At 47.3% G+C, this 16,211-nt stretch overlaps 1 protein-coding gene across 5 annotated transcripts in view; it reads left to right on the top strand.

Moving 5' to 3' along the window:
• ADAMTS9 (ADAM metallopeptidase with thrombospondin type 1 motif 9) overlaps positions 1-16,211 on the top strand; it is an 86,636-nt gene that overhangs the window by 59,324 nt on the left and 11,101 nt on the right. For 4 of the 5 annotated variants that reach the window (XR_008821261.1, XM_056334784.1, XM_056334785.1 and 1 more), the window contains exons 29-32: positions 2,265-2,432; positions 7,505-7,678; positions 13,562-13,732; positions 15,223-15,417. Coding sequence is in view for 4 of the 5 variants with exons in the window: in XM_056334784.1 (XP_056190759.1) it covers positions 2,265-2,432; positions 7,505-7,678; positions 13,562-13,732; positions 15,223-15,417 (708 nt within the window). In the remaining variant the exon portion in view is untranslated. The remainder of the gene's footprint in view (positions 1-2,264; positions 2,433-7,504; positions 7,679-13,561; positions 13,733-15,222; positions 15,418-16,211) is intronic. The other variant, XM_056334788.1, reaches the window with a different exon arrangement.

A 16,211-nucleotide genomic window follows, 5' to 3' on the forward strand; every position in this document is an offset into this window, starting at 1 on the left:
TAGCACCACATTATTTGTGAGATCAAATACTTATCAACCGACTTCAGGTCCCCAGAAATGTTCTTGTTTTATTGCATGATACAGTTATTCTTCCCTTGGGATAAATACTGGATCCAATGTATTTTTTAAATTAGAGAAAAGATGTGCTAGGCTGTACTGGCTTGGGATGTGGGGCAAGAGAGAGTCCTGATGAGGTCTATGAATTTATGTTTTAGCTTTGGCTGTCACAGTAATGTGGCATTGACCTGCATGGAGAGCACTTACTGAGGAGCACTTGAATTTTGTGGAAATATCGGTGTTGGCGTTTAGTCCAAAGACAGTAAATGGATGAAAGTATTAGAAGTTTACAACTCGGTTCAGAAGGATTTGACAGTTTCTTCTCGCTGCTGACGTTCGTTGCCTGGGGAGAGATGCAGGGAGAATGAAAAAAATGAACTTCTGATGGAATTTGAAGGCTTATAAAAATAAGATAACATTCACTCAATCTTTTTTCTGTTGATACTAAAGAAAGACGTGAAGTTTATGAACCTGGGTAACTCATGGAAGTCTTGTTTTGAAACAGGGGACAGAATTCCCTCTGTTTCTCAGTGCAAGGTTGAATGTTGCTCGCTGGGGTTTTTTAGCCTGTCTTGAAATTGCATCTGGGCTCAGGAAAACTCAGAGGCAGCCATCCCTGCCGGAGGCTCACCTGGCTTCCCCACCTCTTGGAGGAGCATCATTAGTGGCCCTGAAACCCTGTTGATCACAGGGGACATCAGCTACCTTTTCTCAGCCTGTAACAGCCTTGCAGCAGGAAAGTGGCTTTTTCAGGACATAGCTTATACAAGCTTTTAAACAGCAATGTCTGATCTTGTTAAGTTACACCCATTTCTTTCCACATTGGTCTGAAGTTTTCCCTATGATTTCGAAGCAAGTTACTACTCTCACTGGTTCTGTGTGTACCTCTTAACACAATAGGGGCTGAATGCATTGGAAGTAGGGCTGTAATTTAAAATAATCACAGCTGTAAATGTATATGCCAACTTCTATTCTAATGGATCTTCCAGAACTGCTACATATATAAATTGTAGTTTTTTAGATTTCGAATGTATTCATAGGCTGGGAAGAGCTCAGGCTATAATTTATTTCTTAGGAAATATACTGATGGAGTTCCAAAATGAAGGTAGAAGCCTCATCTCTGCATGTTTCCTGCATTCTGAAAAGAAAGCAAAACATTTTATGTTGAAAAATGGTTGAAACAGTGTGTTTGTGCCCAAGGATTAAACCAGGATGCTTATGACATAGTATGTAATGACTTGCATAATGTGTAATGAAGAAATTGAAGCTGAGTCTCTGGGTGCATCATGCTGAGTAAGAGGCTTGTTCTACACGAAACTGTCATATTAAATTCTTGTCGTGATTCCAGACCCCTTTGATTCCTAAATCTTTTGGAGGAGACTAATCTGAAATCAAAGTGAAGTTGCTTGGGGTTTGCATGCCAGAAGTGGTCACATTTGAAAAAGTTCAGTGAACCTGCAGAGGGAGGTTGAAATTAGTTGCTTCACTACAAAGCTTACAGCTAACATACCTGCTGGTTTGCTTTTTGCTTTGATTCTTCAGGCTCTGCCTTCTTGCCACCTTCTGAGTTGTTTTCAAAATGCATAAATCTTAAGGATGAGCATGTCCTGGTTTCAGTCTGTTTAGTTAAAAAAAAAAAAATAAATCAGCCTACATTGGTAAAACAACCATGAGCTTTATTACGAAGGACATGGAAAGATGCACTTTTCTCTTCCATCTTGTCCTTTGTTCACTTATTTTCCTCTGTGAAGGTGTATATCACACTTCACTTTCCTGATTTACCAACATTTGACCTCCCTTTGTACCAAAGTAAATGGAAATGGTTCTTTCAAGTCCTCCTAAGCAGATACTGAGGGCTCCTGCCTTGATCCCTGTAAGATGACTCTGCTCCTTTGAAACCACTGGAGCAATGCTAGGAATCCAGCCTGTTATCCCTGCTGAATGTCAGCTGCTTTCTCTGTTTTGATATTGACATTTTGGGGGGCTTTGACTAAGAATATCATGCAATATTCAGTGCAAATGGGAGCATTTCCAGTGGTTAAATTCTGCCCTTCTGTATCCCCCTCAAGCTTTGCGTAGGCTGCCGGGGACCTGGGGATGGGCTTTTTGGTCCACTTAAAAGAAAATGCCCTGGGTAGCATGGCCCATATATAACCACGTAGGTGGCCCTGCATGGAAACTGATCTGTTGTTACTTTATATTTACAGTGTTCTGTCTCCTGTGGAAGGGGCCAAAAGCACCGCAGTGTGTACTGTTTGTCAAAGGAAGGGAGGCATGTAGAAGAAGATTATTGCAAGCACCTTGCTAAGCCCAACATGCAAAAGAAATGCAGAGGGGGCAGATGTCCGAAGTGGAAAGCAGGAGATTGGGGACAGGTGAGACGCACTGTACACCTTTTTGCACCCTTTGATATTATTCCTCCATCAAATTGGTTAGAAGCTGGTTTTCCCATTGCTTCTGTCCTCTTTAATTTTGCAAGGGTAAAAGTTTTGGGGCAGATCCTCAGGTGCTGTAAAGCAGCGTAACTTCATGGACAGCAGTGGAGCACCACTGATTTGTACCAGCTAAAAATGTGGCAACTTGCTTTTACTGTCTATCTGAAAGCAAATTCCTTGTACATTTTAAGTTTCTGCTAGAAAAGGCATTAGTATATAATATTAAAGAGAACCTACTAGTTATTCATGCTTGTAATACCGTTATTATTTAAATGTGTCACATTCCAAGCAAAATCTTCCTGAGTCTTGAGAAAACTGAAAGTAATTTTATCAGCTTCCTGGGAAAGCCTAAAAAATAATCAGAGCTGTTCATTAAAAATGCTTTTCACTACCTTTTGTTTCTTAACAAGCTCATCACTTGATTTTGCTTCATTAAAAAGTCAGACACTGATGCATAGAGCAGAGGCTGCTGGAAATGTGAAAGTGCTTGGCGTTATTAAGTGTCTTGTTTGCTGAAAGCATACCTTGAACCCTTGTTTTCCTGAAAATAACGTCTTTGTCATCACATTGAATCTGCTGCATCAAATTTTTATCTCTGAACCTTGCTTCTCCCTCTACCTCATTAGTGTGCTAATCAGCAGAATTATTGAAAATCTCAGACTAAATGAACTGTTAACTTGTAAAACATAATGTTCTCTTGCAGTCTGTCTTCCAAATTAAGGTACAAAACACCACTTCTCACTGTATGCAAGTTCCCTGAAAGATAAACCACTAACATTGCCACAGGCACACACACAAATGCTAGGACTAGGACAGCATACTGTTGTTTAATGTCACCTATTAAAAAAGACAATAAACCCATCGATGTTCTATGATTGTTTTCAGACTAGTATTTGTTGTAATGCTTACCTTTGAATTCATAGGATGGGAGTAGTTACCTTTAGGTGTGTAAAGGGCTGAGGGCACCTTCACCATGGAGGTTCAGTTCCTGAGGTCTGGGTCCCTTATCCAGGGTATGGCTGGGAGCACCCAGGTAGCCCTGCCAAATGCACGGTGCTGCTCCTCTGTTGGAAATTAAGTCAATATTATTACCTTTATGACCTGCAAGACTTGAGTCCTCAATTTTATACAGAAAGCTAGACTGAAAAGAAACGAGGCCATTAGATAGTCTTGTCATAGTCGATTTGCGCCTTGTTTAAAGTGACTGCTCCTGAAAGCCATTTTTTATAGCTAATAGCTGTAAACATAATGTAATGATCTGTCGATTGCATTAAAATACACTAATGTTAATTGATAAAAGTGCGTGTTTTAAAATTCCCACTATTCCACCGCATGTTCAGAGTTAATTTTATGCAAGTGGAGAAAGAAACCCAAGTTAATCGGCGGATGAGGTGATTTATGGCCTGAGGTAATCTCTTGTGACTAGGCAATTAAGAAATATTTGTATGCTAGCAATAAGGCTAAGAACAGGCAGCGCATTTCCAGGGGTAGCTCCTCAGCCCAGCTCCCTGATGCTGTATGGGCTCAGCCAGCCGGCATCTTGCTTGGGGGAAAAATAAAGGGGTGGAAAGGCTCACTCTGCAACATCAATCACACTGGGCTCTTTAAAGGCACCTGAAACGCTCTGACATGGCTTCCTGGCACCCTGACCCTCGCTGGTGCTGGCGGCATCTCTTTGCCCGTGACCGATGAAGAGCTGGGGCTGTCAGAAGTTTGGAGCACTGGCAGTGGCTGTCCCTGCGAGAGGCGCGCAGGGCTTGCACAGCTTTGCAACAGATTTGATGCCTTAGAGCTGTGGTGGATTTAGGTGCTGAACTTCTCATGAAAACTATGAAACAGGCAGGGGTTTAGCACTGGATATGCGGTAGACCAGGAGTTAAATGGGCATGGAAACTCTGTGTCACCTTCCCCATCACCAGTGCCACTGTTGAAGATAGGAGCCATGATGAGTTTGCACTTAAATACTATCAAAAAAAGCTTTCTGAGGGTCTAATTGCCTCTGAAAGATAATCCCAAATCTGAGCAGCTGTGGACTGGTTGCCTTTTGTCCTGGGTAAGCAAGCAAAAGTCTGCGTGAGAAATAAGGCAAGGTTTTCCTTTAAAAGTGCATCCTCCTTGTCACCTTATATACACAGGACATGTGCCTGCATGTGGTTTGTTTTTTCCTTTTGGGAAAAGGAATGATTAAAAAAATCAGGATTAAAAAAATACAGGAATAGTTAAAAATGAGTCCTTGTCAGCAGCTGGCTAGGCTGGTTCTCTGGTTCCCGTATTTTTTCCCTCTGAATGTTTTGTATTCAGAGTATTCAACTGGGTAATTCTTTTCTACATTGTTATGAATCCACTTTCCTGCAGCAAAGTGTTTTTAATATATCCGTAATAATCAGAAGGGAAGAAATGAGGCTTTTTCTCCAAGTTCTAACTGTGCTTGTGTCTGCACTGAAATGTCAGATTTAATGTTTTGCATCTCCTAAGTGGTATCAATTATGGCCATTTACCTTTCACTTAGCAAAAATACCAATGTTTATTCTGCTGTCTGATATTTACATATTTCAGCTACAGGCGGAAATCCAGCCCTGCCTAAAAACATAGGTAGAGCTTCTCCAGAGCCGAGCTGGCACTCGGCAATTTGGTGATTGACTCCCAGCGGAGAAAGGAGCACTCCTGGGAATGTATAGACTCCCCTGGAAGGACAAGCAGGCTGCCTGGCTCGTGGCATCCCATACAGGAATATTTAAATACAGCAAAGGTCGGCTGCCCCAAACTGAGTATCCTCTGGCTGTGCCAGCCAGCTCTATTCCCCCGAAGTAGACACAGGCTGGCTGACCAGCATTCTGGATTAAAATAGCCAGGATAAAAATGGTGTTAAAACCCACCTCTGTAACAGAGCATACCGGGGTTATTTTGAAGCCAGCCATAAACCCAGCCGGAGCCATGGCAATGCTGATGCTTTAGCCTGGGCTGCAGGAGGAAGCATCCCACAGGAGATGCCTCGATCCACTGGGAAAACTCCCGTGGTCCCACCTCGCCAACCTCACCAGCCCTTACCCCACCACAGCCCTCCTGTGGCCCCAGAGCTGGCCTCACCTGCAGCTTCAGCTTCTCGGGCTGGGGATGCGCTAGGATTTCTTTCTCCCGGGATGTGGCTGGATGGCATTGTGGCAGCTGGCCACCGAGTGAACTTAGAAAGCCCATTCAGCTAGGGAAAGCCTCCCCTACACACATCCTTGCAATTAACTCAAGGAAAACCTCTTTGCTTGCTTGCTCGCTTGCAGGAGGGCAGCTCAGAGCTCTTCCAAGGGACAGTCCTGGACGTGGCAGCCCTGGCCTGGGGTTCTGGGGGGGCTCACTCCCCCACTGCAAGTCCTCCCACCGATTCGGTCAGGGTGCGGCACCGATCTTAATGGGTTTACACAGGGGTAAAGTTTTGCCCAGGCACGTGGTGGGATGAGCTGACAGCTTTGCCCGGTGCCATGCTTTGCCCAGCACAGCCAGGGACCCCCCCCAGACCCAGACCCACTCTGCTGGGCTGTCACACGCAGCACAGCCCCCCGTGACAGAGCCACAGTGCGACTTGCTCTCCCTCATCACAATGCACCCGGGCATGTGCTTTTTGGGTGGGTGATAAATGCAAACCAAAAGGCATTTTACAGCATGGTATGCATCCTGGCGTATATGTTTCTCCAAGTTTGTGGCCGTTATTCAGTTTAACTGTCCCCTATGGAATGTGTAGCCCAAACAGTGCCGTTAATCACAAGGAGGCAGCGCAGCATATGGGAAGCATTTGCATCACCAGTGACAGAAATCTCACTGCTGCTTTCAAAAGTTACACCAAAAAACTCCCACCCTCTTACACATATCTGAAGCCAGGCAAATAGTCACAGTCAGCTTTTCTTTGGCCCTCTTGGCTTTATGGGGCATTTGGATAGTAAAGCAAACAGAGCATTACGGAGGAATACTCTGCAGAAGAGAATTGCTTCCCTGTTAGGCACCGCTTAATTCCTTGCCTTAAGAAGGCTCGCTTTTATGGGTATTGCAATAACGGACTGTAAACTTGTTTTCTTAGTTCCCGGCGTATTAATAAGGTTGTTTATATTAGTTGTTAATTCAGGAAATGGTTAATCGTAATAGCTGTGTTTTACATGCATACCTTTGATTTTTACACGCTTTCTTCTATGAATGCAAATTCTCTTTATTCCAAATCTATACAGTATACTAGCCAGGCAGAATCCGTACCAGAGGGACTTCTAAGTACTGCTAAACATATTACAGTGTGCAGTCACAATACTAAGAAATGTTGCATGAAAGAAAAAACAAGCTTTTAAAAGCATTGTAGTGTAGATAATAATTTGAAGTTGTCTGAGAAACAGAGAAATCCAGGCTTTTCTTGCTGTGCCTAGAAGTGGAGAGAAATGTGCCCACAGTGTAATTAAGGAAATAGGAAATGCAGTTAATTTTAAAGACATTTGTTTTCACAAACTAACATTATGTCCTGGCTTGTGTGCATGTGCATGTTTAGATGCATGCTGAAAGAAATCCCAGCTGTATCATGCCTTTACCTCTCTACTTCTACAGACTTGCTTCTGTTATTCAGGTTTGCTTTTCATTAAAGTCCACTCCATTTGTGGCATTTGATATATTTTGAACTACTACTTTTTTGAGCCGAGTGCCTGAGAAGTAATATACAGAGCCTCGCCACCTCTGGTGTGTTGTGATGGTTTAGCAGTGCCGTTATCTCCAGAGGTTTTTGCAATAAAAATCCTGGCTGGGAAATCCTGACCCCACTAAAGCTAACAGCAAAAATTCCCACTGGCTTCAGCAGAGCAGGGATTTTAGCCTGTCTGCTCTGCCCTTGCAAAAATTTTCCCTTGTGCAACAAAAAGCCGCACCTGTAAGTTTAAACACCGGTGTTAGAGCGTTGCTCTCCCTGCCCAGAGCACAGGGTGAACCGCAGGAACTTACCATGGTGGCTGCGACAGGGACCACCACTCACCTTCCATCCCTTCCTGCAGTGCTCAGCGTCCTGTGGCCGGGGCGTCCAGCGCCGTGCGGTGCAGTGCCACAGCGGCACCCCGAAGGCGGCCGAGGAGGCAGAGTGTGACCCAGCCAGCCGGCCCTCCTCGCAGCGGGACTGCCACCTCCCCGAGTGCCCCACGCACCGCTGGGCAGCCGGCGAATGGCAGGCGGTAAGTGGCGTCCCCCCTTCGCCCTTCCCTGGGGTCACGTCACTTGTGCTCTCAAGCGTGCCACACGGGAGGATGCTGGGGACGGGGGCCACCGAGGCAGAGGTCGCTGCCGGAGGGCCGGGGGATTGGGGTTGCAACCCCAGGCTTGTCAAAACAAAACAAAAAAAAAACCAGAGGAAATGCTCATGAGTGCTGGCTGGAAGGGGGAGCTGAGAAATACCTCTGTAGGGTTAATTTATTGCTTCGTGCCGCCCTGCGTTTGGCTGGGACCTATGCAAATATTGAGCAGGGTTTGGATAGGGCGGATTTGGGGCTGATCCCAGAGGCTGAGCCCTGCCGTGCCGCTCCACTGTGCCTGTGGGTTCGGAGGAATTGGGGATGTTGATAGTGCCCCGTTACCCCAGCTCCTTCTGACCTCTCTCTCCTTTCATGACGCCCCTGGTCCATGCTTTCTGTCGAGCCACGAGCAGCGCTGAGATGAGGTCTCCCATGGGACACAGTGCTTTTCCAAATGACCAGGATCAGCCCCCAGCAAACCCAGCCCTTAAGCTGGAGCAGGGGATATAGCTGCTGCTCCAGTGGTTCTGGGAGCGGCTCTAACTCGCCTGCAGTGTGGATGATGGGTGGGCCGGAGGCTGAGGGGGTGCCAGGAGGACAAGGGAGCTCCAGGCAGGAGGAAGGGGTTCAGGAGGAGCCCTCGCACCAGCTGCCCGCAGGGTGCTGTGGCAGGCTTTGAGCGCACAGCCATTTTGGCAGAGAGAGTTCAGACCAGGCACTGAAATGATTATTTTCTCTCTGGTTTCGTTCCATTTTTAACAATCCCTGGGTGAGAGTCCTGCCCCAGTTCTCTATCCCTCTCCCACTGTCCCAGACTCTTCACTGCTGTCCAGGGACTGCCAGCCTTGGAACTGGGAAAAGCCATGGAGCTTCCAGCTCTGGGGAGCTGACTCCTGCGTCACACAGACTGCAGAAGAGGCAACCACTCCTATGGAGGGGATGTCCTCGTCACCTAGGGAGAAAGGGAGTGCTCATCATGGACCCTCCATGGGGATGCCGGGGATGGAGAGGGGCAGAGGATCCTCCCATGCCAGGTGCATCAGCCTCCCTGCAAAACCATTGCTGGTCCCGGTGGCAGAGCAGCAGGGACTCAATCCTGCACCCTTTCAACAGCAAAGGTCTTCTGGGGGTGCACGATCAGAACCTGATCCTGGTTGCCCTGGTGCCTGCAGTGTGCAACACCGGGGAGCAGAAGAACTATGCATCGAACGGGGATCCGGCTTTCCTTGGCAGTCAGGCTGCTTTTATATTGCTCCTGCGTGGCCCAGGGAGGTGTGGAAGGGGGACCAAACTGGCCGAGGACCCTTCCTCTGCCAAGACAGTGTAAAGAGGCCATGGTGTAAATGCAAGGCAGGGCCTCCTGCTCCATTAAAAAAAGATGGAGAGGCACTGCCAGGTTCCAGCTCAAAGCCTTGGTGTTCGCAGACACTTCCAGAGCCTGCCTTTATTGTGCCACTAAAAAGAAAAAAGAAAATAAAAAAAGGAAAGAAAAAAAGGGGGAGGATAGGAAAAGCAATTTTAATGATGAGAGAAAAAGCATCTCACGCATGCAGAGGCTGCACAACTTTTTCACCGCAGCAAGAAAAAAAAAATCAAGGTTAAGGCAGCGCCTGCTTTGCTGTCATCCTTCCCTACGGGCTCGTTCATGGCTCCTTACTGCGAGAGCACCCCAGACTGCAGGCAGCGGGTGCATGACTTTATTGATATCCTTGCCTGTGGTACCTTGGCCTGACGGGGGTGGTACAAACAAGTTTAGCTTCATCTCCTCGGTCTCAGCAGCACTGCGAAGCTGGGTTTATAATCCTGTGTAATGCAGCCAGCAGTACAAGAGGCCGGGGGGGTCTGTGCCCCGTTCCCACCTGCCAGGGAGCCGAGGTGTGATGGGAAGCAACAGGGAGTGAAGCTGAGCTGACCAAGCAGTGGTACCCAATGGAAGCATCCCAGCCTGGAAAAGAAATGTAGGAATGGCTGAGGGGCTCCAGCAAGTTCCTTGCAATGAACTTTTGCTTTTACAGAGCCCCTTAAATTTCTTCAGCTAATACATTTACAGGCAGCAAAGTAGGTCACCAAACAGCATGCAGTTGCAGTCCTTACCCAACAGTTTAATTAGCCCTGTAATTAGCTCCTACCCATCCTTTCACCTTCTTTCTCTTATTTCTGCAACTTTTCAAACCAGTGGTAAGAGGCCCCTGCCCTAGCAAGCCCTCGGTGGGAAGTGGGTGCTGATGTTTTCCTAAGTTTTCCAGAGCTTCCCATTGCACTGGGAAATATTTAACATGTTACAAAGATTTTTTGTTTGTTTGTTTGTTTTTTCTCCCAGGGGAGCTTTGCTAGGGATGTGGGCTGGAAGTGTCCTCACCCATATATAATCATTAATAGAAACATGCATGACATGCCCAATGTGAGCTCGCCTCCTTGGCTGACTCCAAGCCACTCTTCCTCTGAGCACTTATTTTGTTCTGATGTACCTCGGAAAAAAAGGAATAGCACCTTCTCCCCAGCCACAAGTACTGGCTGCGTGTTATTTATAGTGAGGAGGCAGATTGCATTAGTATTCTCTGAGCAGGGAACAGCAATGAACCCTAATTGACATGAAAGGCGGGATGTAAAATAACATCCCAGTGCTGTCTTGTTCTTGATTTCTTATCTTTAAAGGGAATCTGTTGAGAGGGGGGATTTTTATTGTTCTTCCTTCTTGTTGTTTAGAAAAAAGTTAGTCTTGCCAATGAAAAGGAATAGGGAACTTATGGGGAACCATTTATTGCTCTCTTGGTGTAACACCATTAATTAGTTGTTCTCAGTGCCCACACCAGGGAGAAGAGAGTCAGTAGAAAGGGCCTTGCTAATGTCAAAGTAAAATTCAGACCACGGTCACAAAGCAAAAGGGAAAACTGGGAGAGAGAAGGATTTGGTGAGGCTTTTTATGAACTTCTGTGGAAGGACACTGACTCTGGCAGTTGCAATTCAGTTCTTGAATCTTTGACATTTGCCATTTGGGGGAAATTGTGCCATCCTTGCCTGATTAGGATTGCAGAGTTACCCAAGGCGTGTTTGAAGTGTTCATGGCATGGGGTTTCATTTCATCTCCGTGTCAGATTTTGGTTTTTTTTTTTAAAAAAGAAAACAATTAATGCTTTTGCAAAGCAATGCCTTTGGGATTTTTTTTAATTGCTATTATTACTCTTCTGAAACAGTTGCAGAAGTGCTTGAAATGGTCCTTAATTTGAACTGCCAGGAAAATAGTTCAGAATTTGGGAAATGAGGCAAAAGAGACAAATATTGTCAAATGCCTGACCTGTTTTTCAGCTCTTGCTATCAATAGCTGTTATACCCTGGGCCTGCTGTTTTATGTGAGGTTTAGATCAGTCATGAACATGAGATTTCATACAAAATCTATCACCATATTAAAAGGAAAAATAGCCTTTTCATGCTAGCTGAACTGTCCACTTCCTACATGAATGATGTTTTATAACCTTGGGGTGGCTGATTGGAACCTCTGCAGTGTTTCTCTTTGATTTATTTTATGGCGGTCTCACTGTCTTCGAACCATATTTAATATATCAGTGGAATTATTTTAATTGCCAGTTGTCCCTAAAAAATACAAATAATCAAGCTTTAATTTACTGATGATGACAAAATGCACAGAGCTGGCTCAGGCTGATTTGGCCATACAACTGTTATTTGCAGAGAAACCCAAAGCAGGCTGGTGTGTGCCTGAGAGTGTCAATCTGTCATCAGCAACTAATGATTTTAAATGAGGATGGGCTTCTGATACGATGGCTCTTCACGGCCAATGTCAGAAGGTGCATTGATGGCATAGAGATTGCTTACCCTCTTAAAATGGAGAGCCAATGTGCTTTGCAAATTTAGGCTTAAATATACATTAAGAGGAGGAGACAAAATCAGCCTTGTTTCTTCCCACTCCTTGCAAGGTGCCTCCTTTGTCTGTGAGTAGTGGAGGGCTGGAATGATTCACCCTGTGCTGGTGACCAGGTGCTGGGCTGATGTATGGCAAACCAGAGACAAGAGCTTTGAGCATCCATCCCATGGGCCCACTCCCCCTGCGTGGGAGTCCCTTGTTGGCAGGGGGCAGGAACGCTGGGGTTCACGGTGCCTCAGAAGAGGGGGCTCAGGGAAGCTACATGATGATGGAGCACTAGTGGTGCCTTACTGACGTGCAACAACCCCCTTTCAGATTTTACTTGCATAACAGGGACATATCAGAGAAGGGCAAATAGAGTACAGTTTGTTTGCTCTCTGGGGAAATTGTGCTCCAGCAAATTCCTCCAGCCCCCATAGGATCACTGTGTTTCGGCACAGACCTAGAAGGAGCTTGACTCCAAGGACTTAAAGCAAGAGAGTAAATAAGGTTGAAAGCACACGAAGCCCTTGGGGTCTTTTGGCAGACTGCGGATTTTGCAATGTTGACTGTTGCCTAAGAGCTTCTAAGTTATTTTGTCGGAATAAATGCTGCTTTGTGGGGCTGCCTCTCCTTCCCCGTCCCCCTCCACTTTGCTCAGTTACTAAATATTTACGACCAACATGATGTTGCGCCCACTGCAACTCTTCTGGTTTGCTGCTCCTGCCATGGACTGATCTGATTTTTCAGTGTTCTCACAGAATTTGCAGTCTTGGTTCTGACAGCTAATTACAGAAAGGGGGCCTGACGGTGCCTGTGTTTTACAATTAGCTGAACCCACTAATATCTTGCTAGTTGTGGGCCAGCCAGGAAAGTAGGAGCTGCTTCAGGGAGGCTGGAAACGATTTTTGGAGGGTGAGACTTTAACTAGATTAAACTGGCACAGTCCTCCGAGCCTAGGTGACTTCAAACAGTGTTACTGTGCAGATAGGGATGGTGTGATTGAATGTTTTATCCTTTTCCTTAGGGGAAGACATTTCCTGCACGTTATGTAAAATGATTATTTTCATGCATTTTTCTCCTTGTTAATCCTGTTAGTTGAAAGTGTTAGAAGTCCATTACAGGCGATAACTTCAAGAAAATAGGGTTTTATCCAGACAGCTGCTCTTATGCTGACTTATTTTGGTTTATGTGTGTTTTTTGTAAGATGCGCTCTGAGTGCAGACCCATTCCCAGGAGCACAGCCTCACAGCCGGGCTGGTTTTTCCAAGAGAAAGAACCGAGTCCTTAAAGTCTCCAGAAGCCCCTGGGAAGAGTTGTGCTCAGCTAGCACGGGTTGCCCTTAATACCAGCAGGACAGTGTTTAAAAGAGAGCGAACCCATAGAGCTGCCTCCAGCGCAGCAGTTGCAGAGACGTGCCCTCACACCGTGCCAGGACAGTGCTGCTGCTCGCCCACCAGCAGGGACTGGGGAGGGGGGTCCCCCACACCAGCCACAGCCAAGGTGTGACAGCGTGTAGTTTGGAAGGGGGGGGTGGCAGGGCTGTCATTCTCCAAGCAGCTATTTTTACTAGGGGCTGAAACGATGTGGGTTGGCCCTTTTCTTTGTTGCCTTGCCCCATCTCCTGGCCCGGCATGCCCACCCCTTCATCTTGTGGTCCCATCACAGCTGGATCCCACATCTGCCCCATCCCAACAGCTGCTGCCTTGGATTCTTCTCTCTCCCTGCATCTGCAATTTGGTACCTCCAAAGGATGGGAGCAGTTTGTCACTGGCTGCTCCCACAGCGCCTGGCACAGCGGGGCCCTGGCCTCGAATTTGCACCCAGGTGGTACCAATGAGAGATGCCAACATGGGGCACAGAGCCACCTGCTCACCCGGGCCACTGGGAGGAGGGCTCTCTCCGCATGCAGATTAATTTGCTGAAGTCCCTCATGGGTTGCATGAGCCATTGTTTCTTGCAAACAGTGCATGAAGACGTGCGGGGAGGCGTCCCGGTACCGCAAGGTGGTCTGTGTGGATGAGAACAAGCAGCTGCAGAACAGTGGCTACTGTGATGCCAGCAAACGCCCCCCTGAAATCGAGAGCTGCGGGTTGCCGCCCTGCGAGTACATCTGGATCACCGGGGAGTGGTCGGAGGTGAGTCCCCATCCCTGTCCCCGCACAGGGACCACACCGCTCAGCACCGGATCACACCCTCGTTCCCTTGCCGCCAGCTTTGCTGAGATATTGCAAGCCAAATCAGCAGGGGCAGGGCAGGGCTGCGTGATTTAATTATTATTTTTTGGTTTGTTTCTGTATGTGATTTCCCTGCTGGAGAGAAAGGAGCAGTGCTGTGGGAGAAGACCAGGATACTAAGACTGAACGCCAGCATGCTCAGAGTCCTAGCTAATGTCTAGAGGCAATTTTCTTCCAAAGCACATTGTGTTCAGCAGGCAGCCTCTTTGCTTTTGTGTAATTTTATTTCATCTATTTATTTATTTATTTGGTTTTATTTCCATCCCCTCCCAGGGGGCTCCAGGGCCCTGTGAGCTGTGCAAGGGTCTGGGTGAGCATCCTGGGGAAAGGCGAGCCTGGATGTGGCCATGGGGACATGTCCTTCCTCGGTGCCATCTTTGGCAGGAGCGAGGACTCGGTGTCAGTGAAGGCAGCAGGTTTGCCCTCACGGCTGGGAGAGGGCTCGGCAAGGAAAATAGATGAGTTTTCTTTGCAGCAGGCACTGCACGCGGGAGGACCCGGGCTAATCTCAGCCTGTTTCCTTCTGCAGCGAGTGAAGGATTACTTTCCACTTGGAGGAACAGCAGAGGGAAATGACAAGGCAGCTGCTGACACAGCACTGATTAAAAAGAAAGAACAAGAAAAGAGAAAAAAGAAAACATGCCAGGACTGAGGGGGAGGAGAGACAAGCCACCCGAGATAGCGCAGGAGGGAGAAATGCAGAGAGATGAGAATTTCTCAGAGCAGCCTGGTCTCCTGGATGGTTTCCTAAGAGAAATATCAGGGTGCCTGTGAGGCTGGAGCCCTGGCTGCCCCTTGCCCAGCTACCCTCCACCCAGTACCACACCTGTGACCCCCGGGAGCACTCGAGCCCATGAAGACAGAGGTGGGCGAGGGCTCACGGAGCCAGAGCTCAGCTCTCCCCAGCTCCTACTCAGCCTTCTGGTGAGGAGGTCAGAAGCACTGTTTGTCCTGTATTTACAAAGAAAACCTTCCCTTCCTTCCAGTTGCTGCCAAGTACCTGCAATTCAGGGTCAATTTTGATCATTTTCTGTGTATCCCCACAGGGAAAAAAAAAAAAAAAAGAAAAAAAAAAGAGAAACCCCAAATCACAGAAGCGTTTCTGAGTTCCCAGGGATCTTCTGCTCCTTTTTTTGCCCAGGAACCAACCTGGACTAGGGAGTCCTGGAGCAGCTGTAGGGGCAGCACAGGGAGGAATGGGGTGCTGGAGGTCAGTGTCAGGTGCCAGCCCACTTGTAGCCACTCACAGTACTCATGGCTGGCTTAAACAGCTACTGGTGATCCTACGGAGATTCTTGCCATCTTAAAACCTGGCAAGCCTGCTTTTCTTCCCCATTCCAGGCAGCCTTCCCAAAGCATATGGTGCTAACAGGCGCTTCCTCTGCCCACAGTGCTCCGTCACATGCGGGAAGGGATACAGGCAGCGCCTCGTGTCGTGCAGTGAGATTTACACTGGGAAAGACCACTACGAGTATGGGTACCAGAACACTGTCAACTGTCCTGGCACGCAGCCACCCAACATCCAGCCCTGCTACCTGGGGGAGTGCCCTGTCTCGGCGTCCTGGCGCGTCAGCAACTGGGGAAGCGTAAGTTTGGCAAACTTCTTTTTCCTTAACCAACAAAATTGCAACAAACGTTTTTCTTTACACTAGAGAAATGGTCTGAAGGTTTGGTGGGGGAATGTTTAAGAGCTGCATAAATTAATGTGATGAATACCCTCGTGCAGCAGCAGCCCCAGTGTGTGTAGGGCTCCGTGCTCCAGACTGAAACCCATCGTGTTGGGGAGTCCCAGCAGCTACAAGCAGAGTCATGATTGCTGAAAATTCGGATGTAGCCAAAATTTGTGGCAGTGTTGACAATCATGCTGAATGCTTAGTCAGAAAGTGGAGTCACAGTCAGAAAACAAGGGTTGGAAAGCCCTGTGATAGAAGGATTGATGGATAGCTGGCAACTGGGGTTGATCCCACTTGGCCATGTGTATGAGCAAGACTTGGGAACCACCGGTAAGCCAAAACACTGGTAATTAGAGCCTTAAAACCTTAAAGGTTTTTCTTTCTTCGCCCCTGCTCCCCCTCTCACCCTGCCCCCAAATGCTGGGACAGGGCAGGGGAAAGAACTTCGCCCTTCTGCCAAAGTTACTTGTGTCAAGCCTCTTCTGGGGCCTGAACTACAAGATCAAATTTTAGTTAAGGTGGTAACATTTCACTTCTTTCGGCTTCTGACATTCTTTGAAATGTGGTGTTTCTCCCATAAATTTGATGTATTAGCCCAGCTTAGGCATTCGTGGGAATTTGTCAAACCTTTACGAGGCTATGAGGGTCAAGTCAAGCAAAATGCAGTGGAAGCTGTCGCAGTAAATGGAAGAGCTGTTTGAAACCAA

Source organism: Falco biarmicus, chromosome 4 (genome assembly GCF_023638135.1).
Source record: "Falco biarmicus isolate bFalBia1 chromosome 4, bFalBia1.pri, whole genome shotgun sequence".
In the NCBI taxonomy this organism is placed as follows: Eukaryota; Metazoa; Chordata; class Aves; order Falconiformes; family Falconidae; genus Falco; species Falco biarmicus.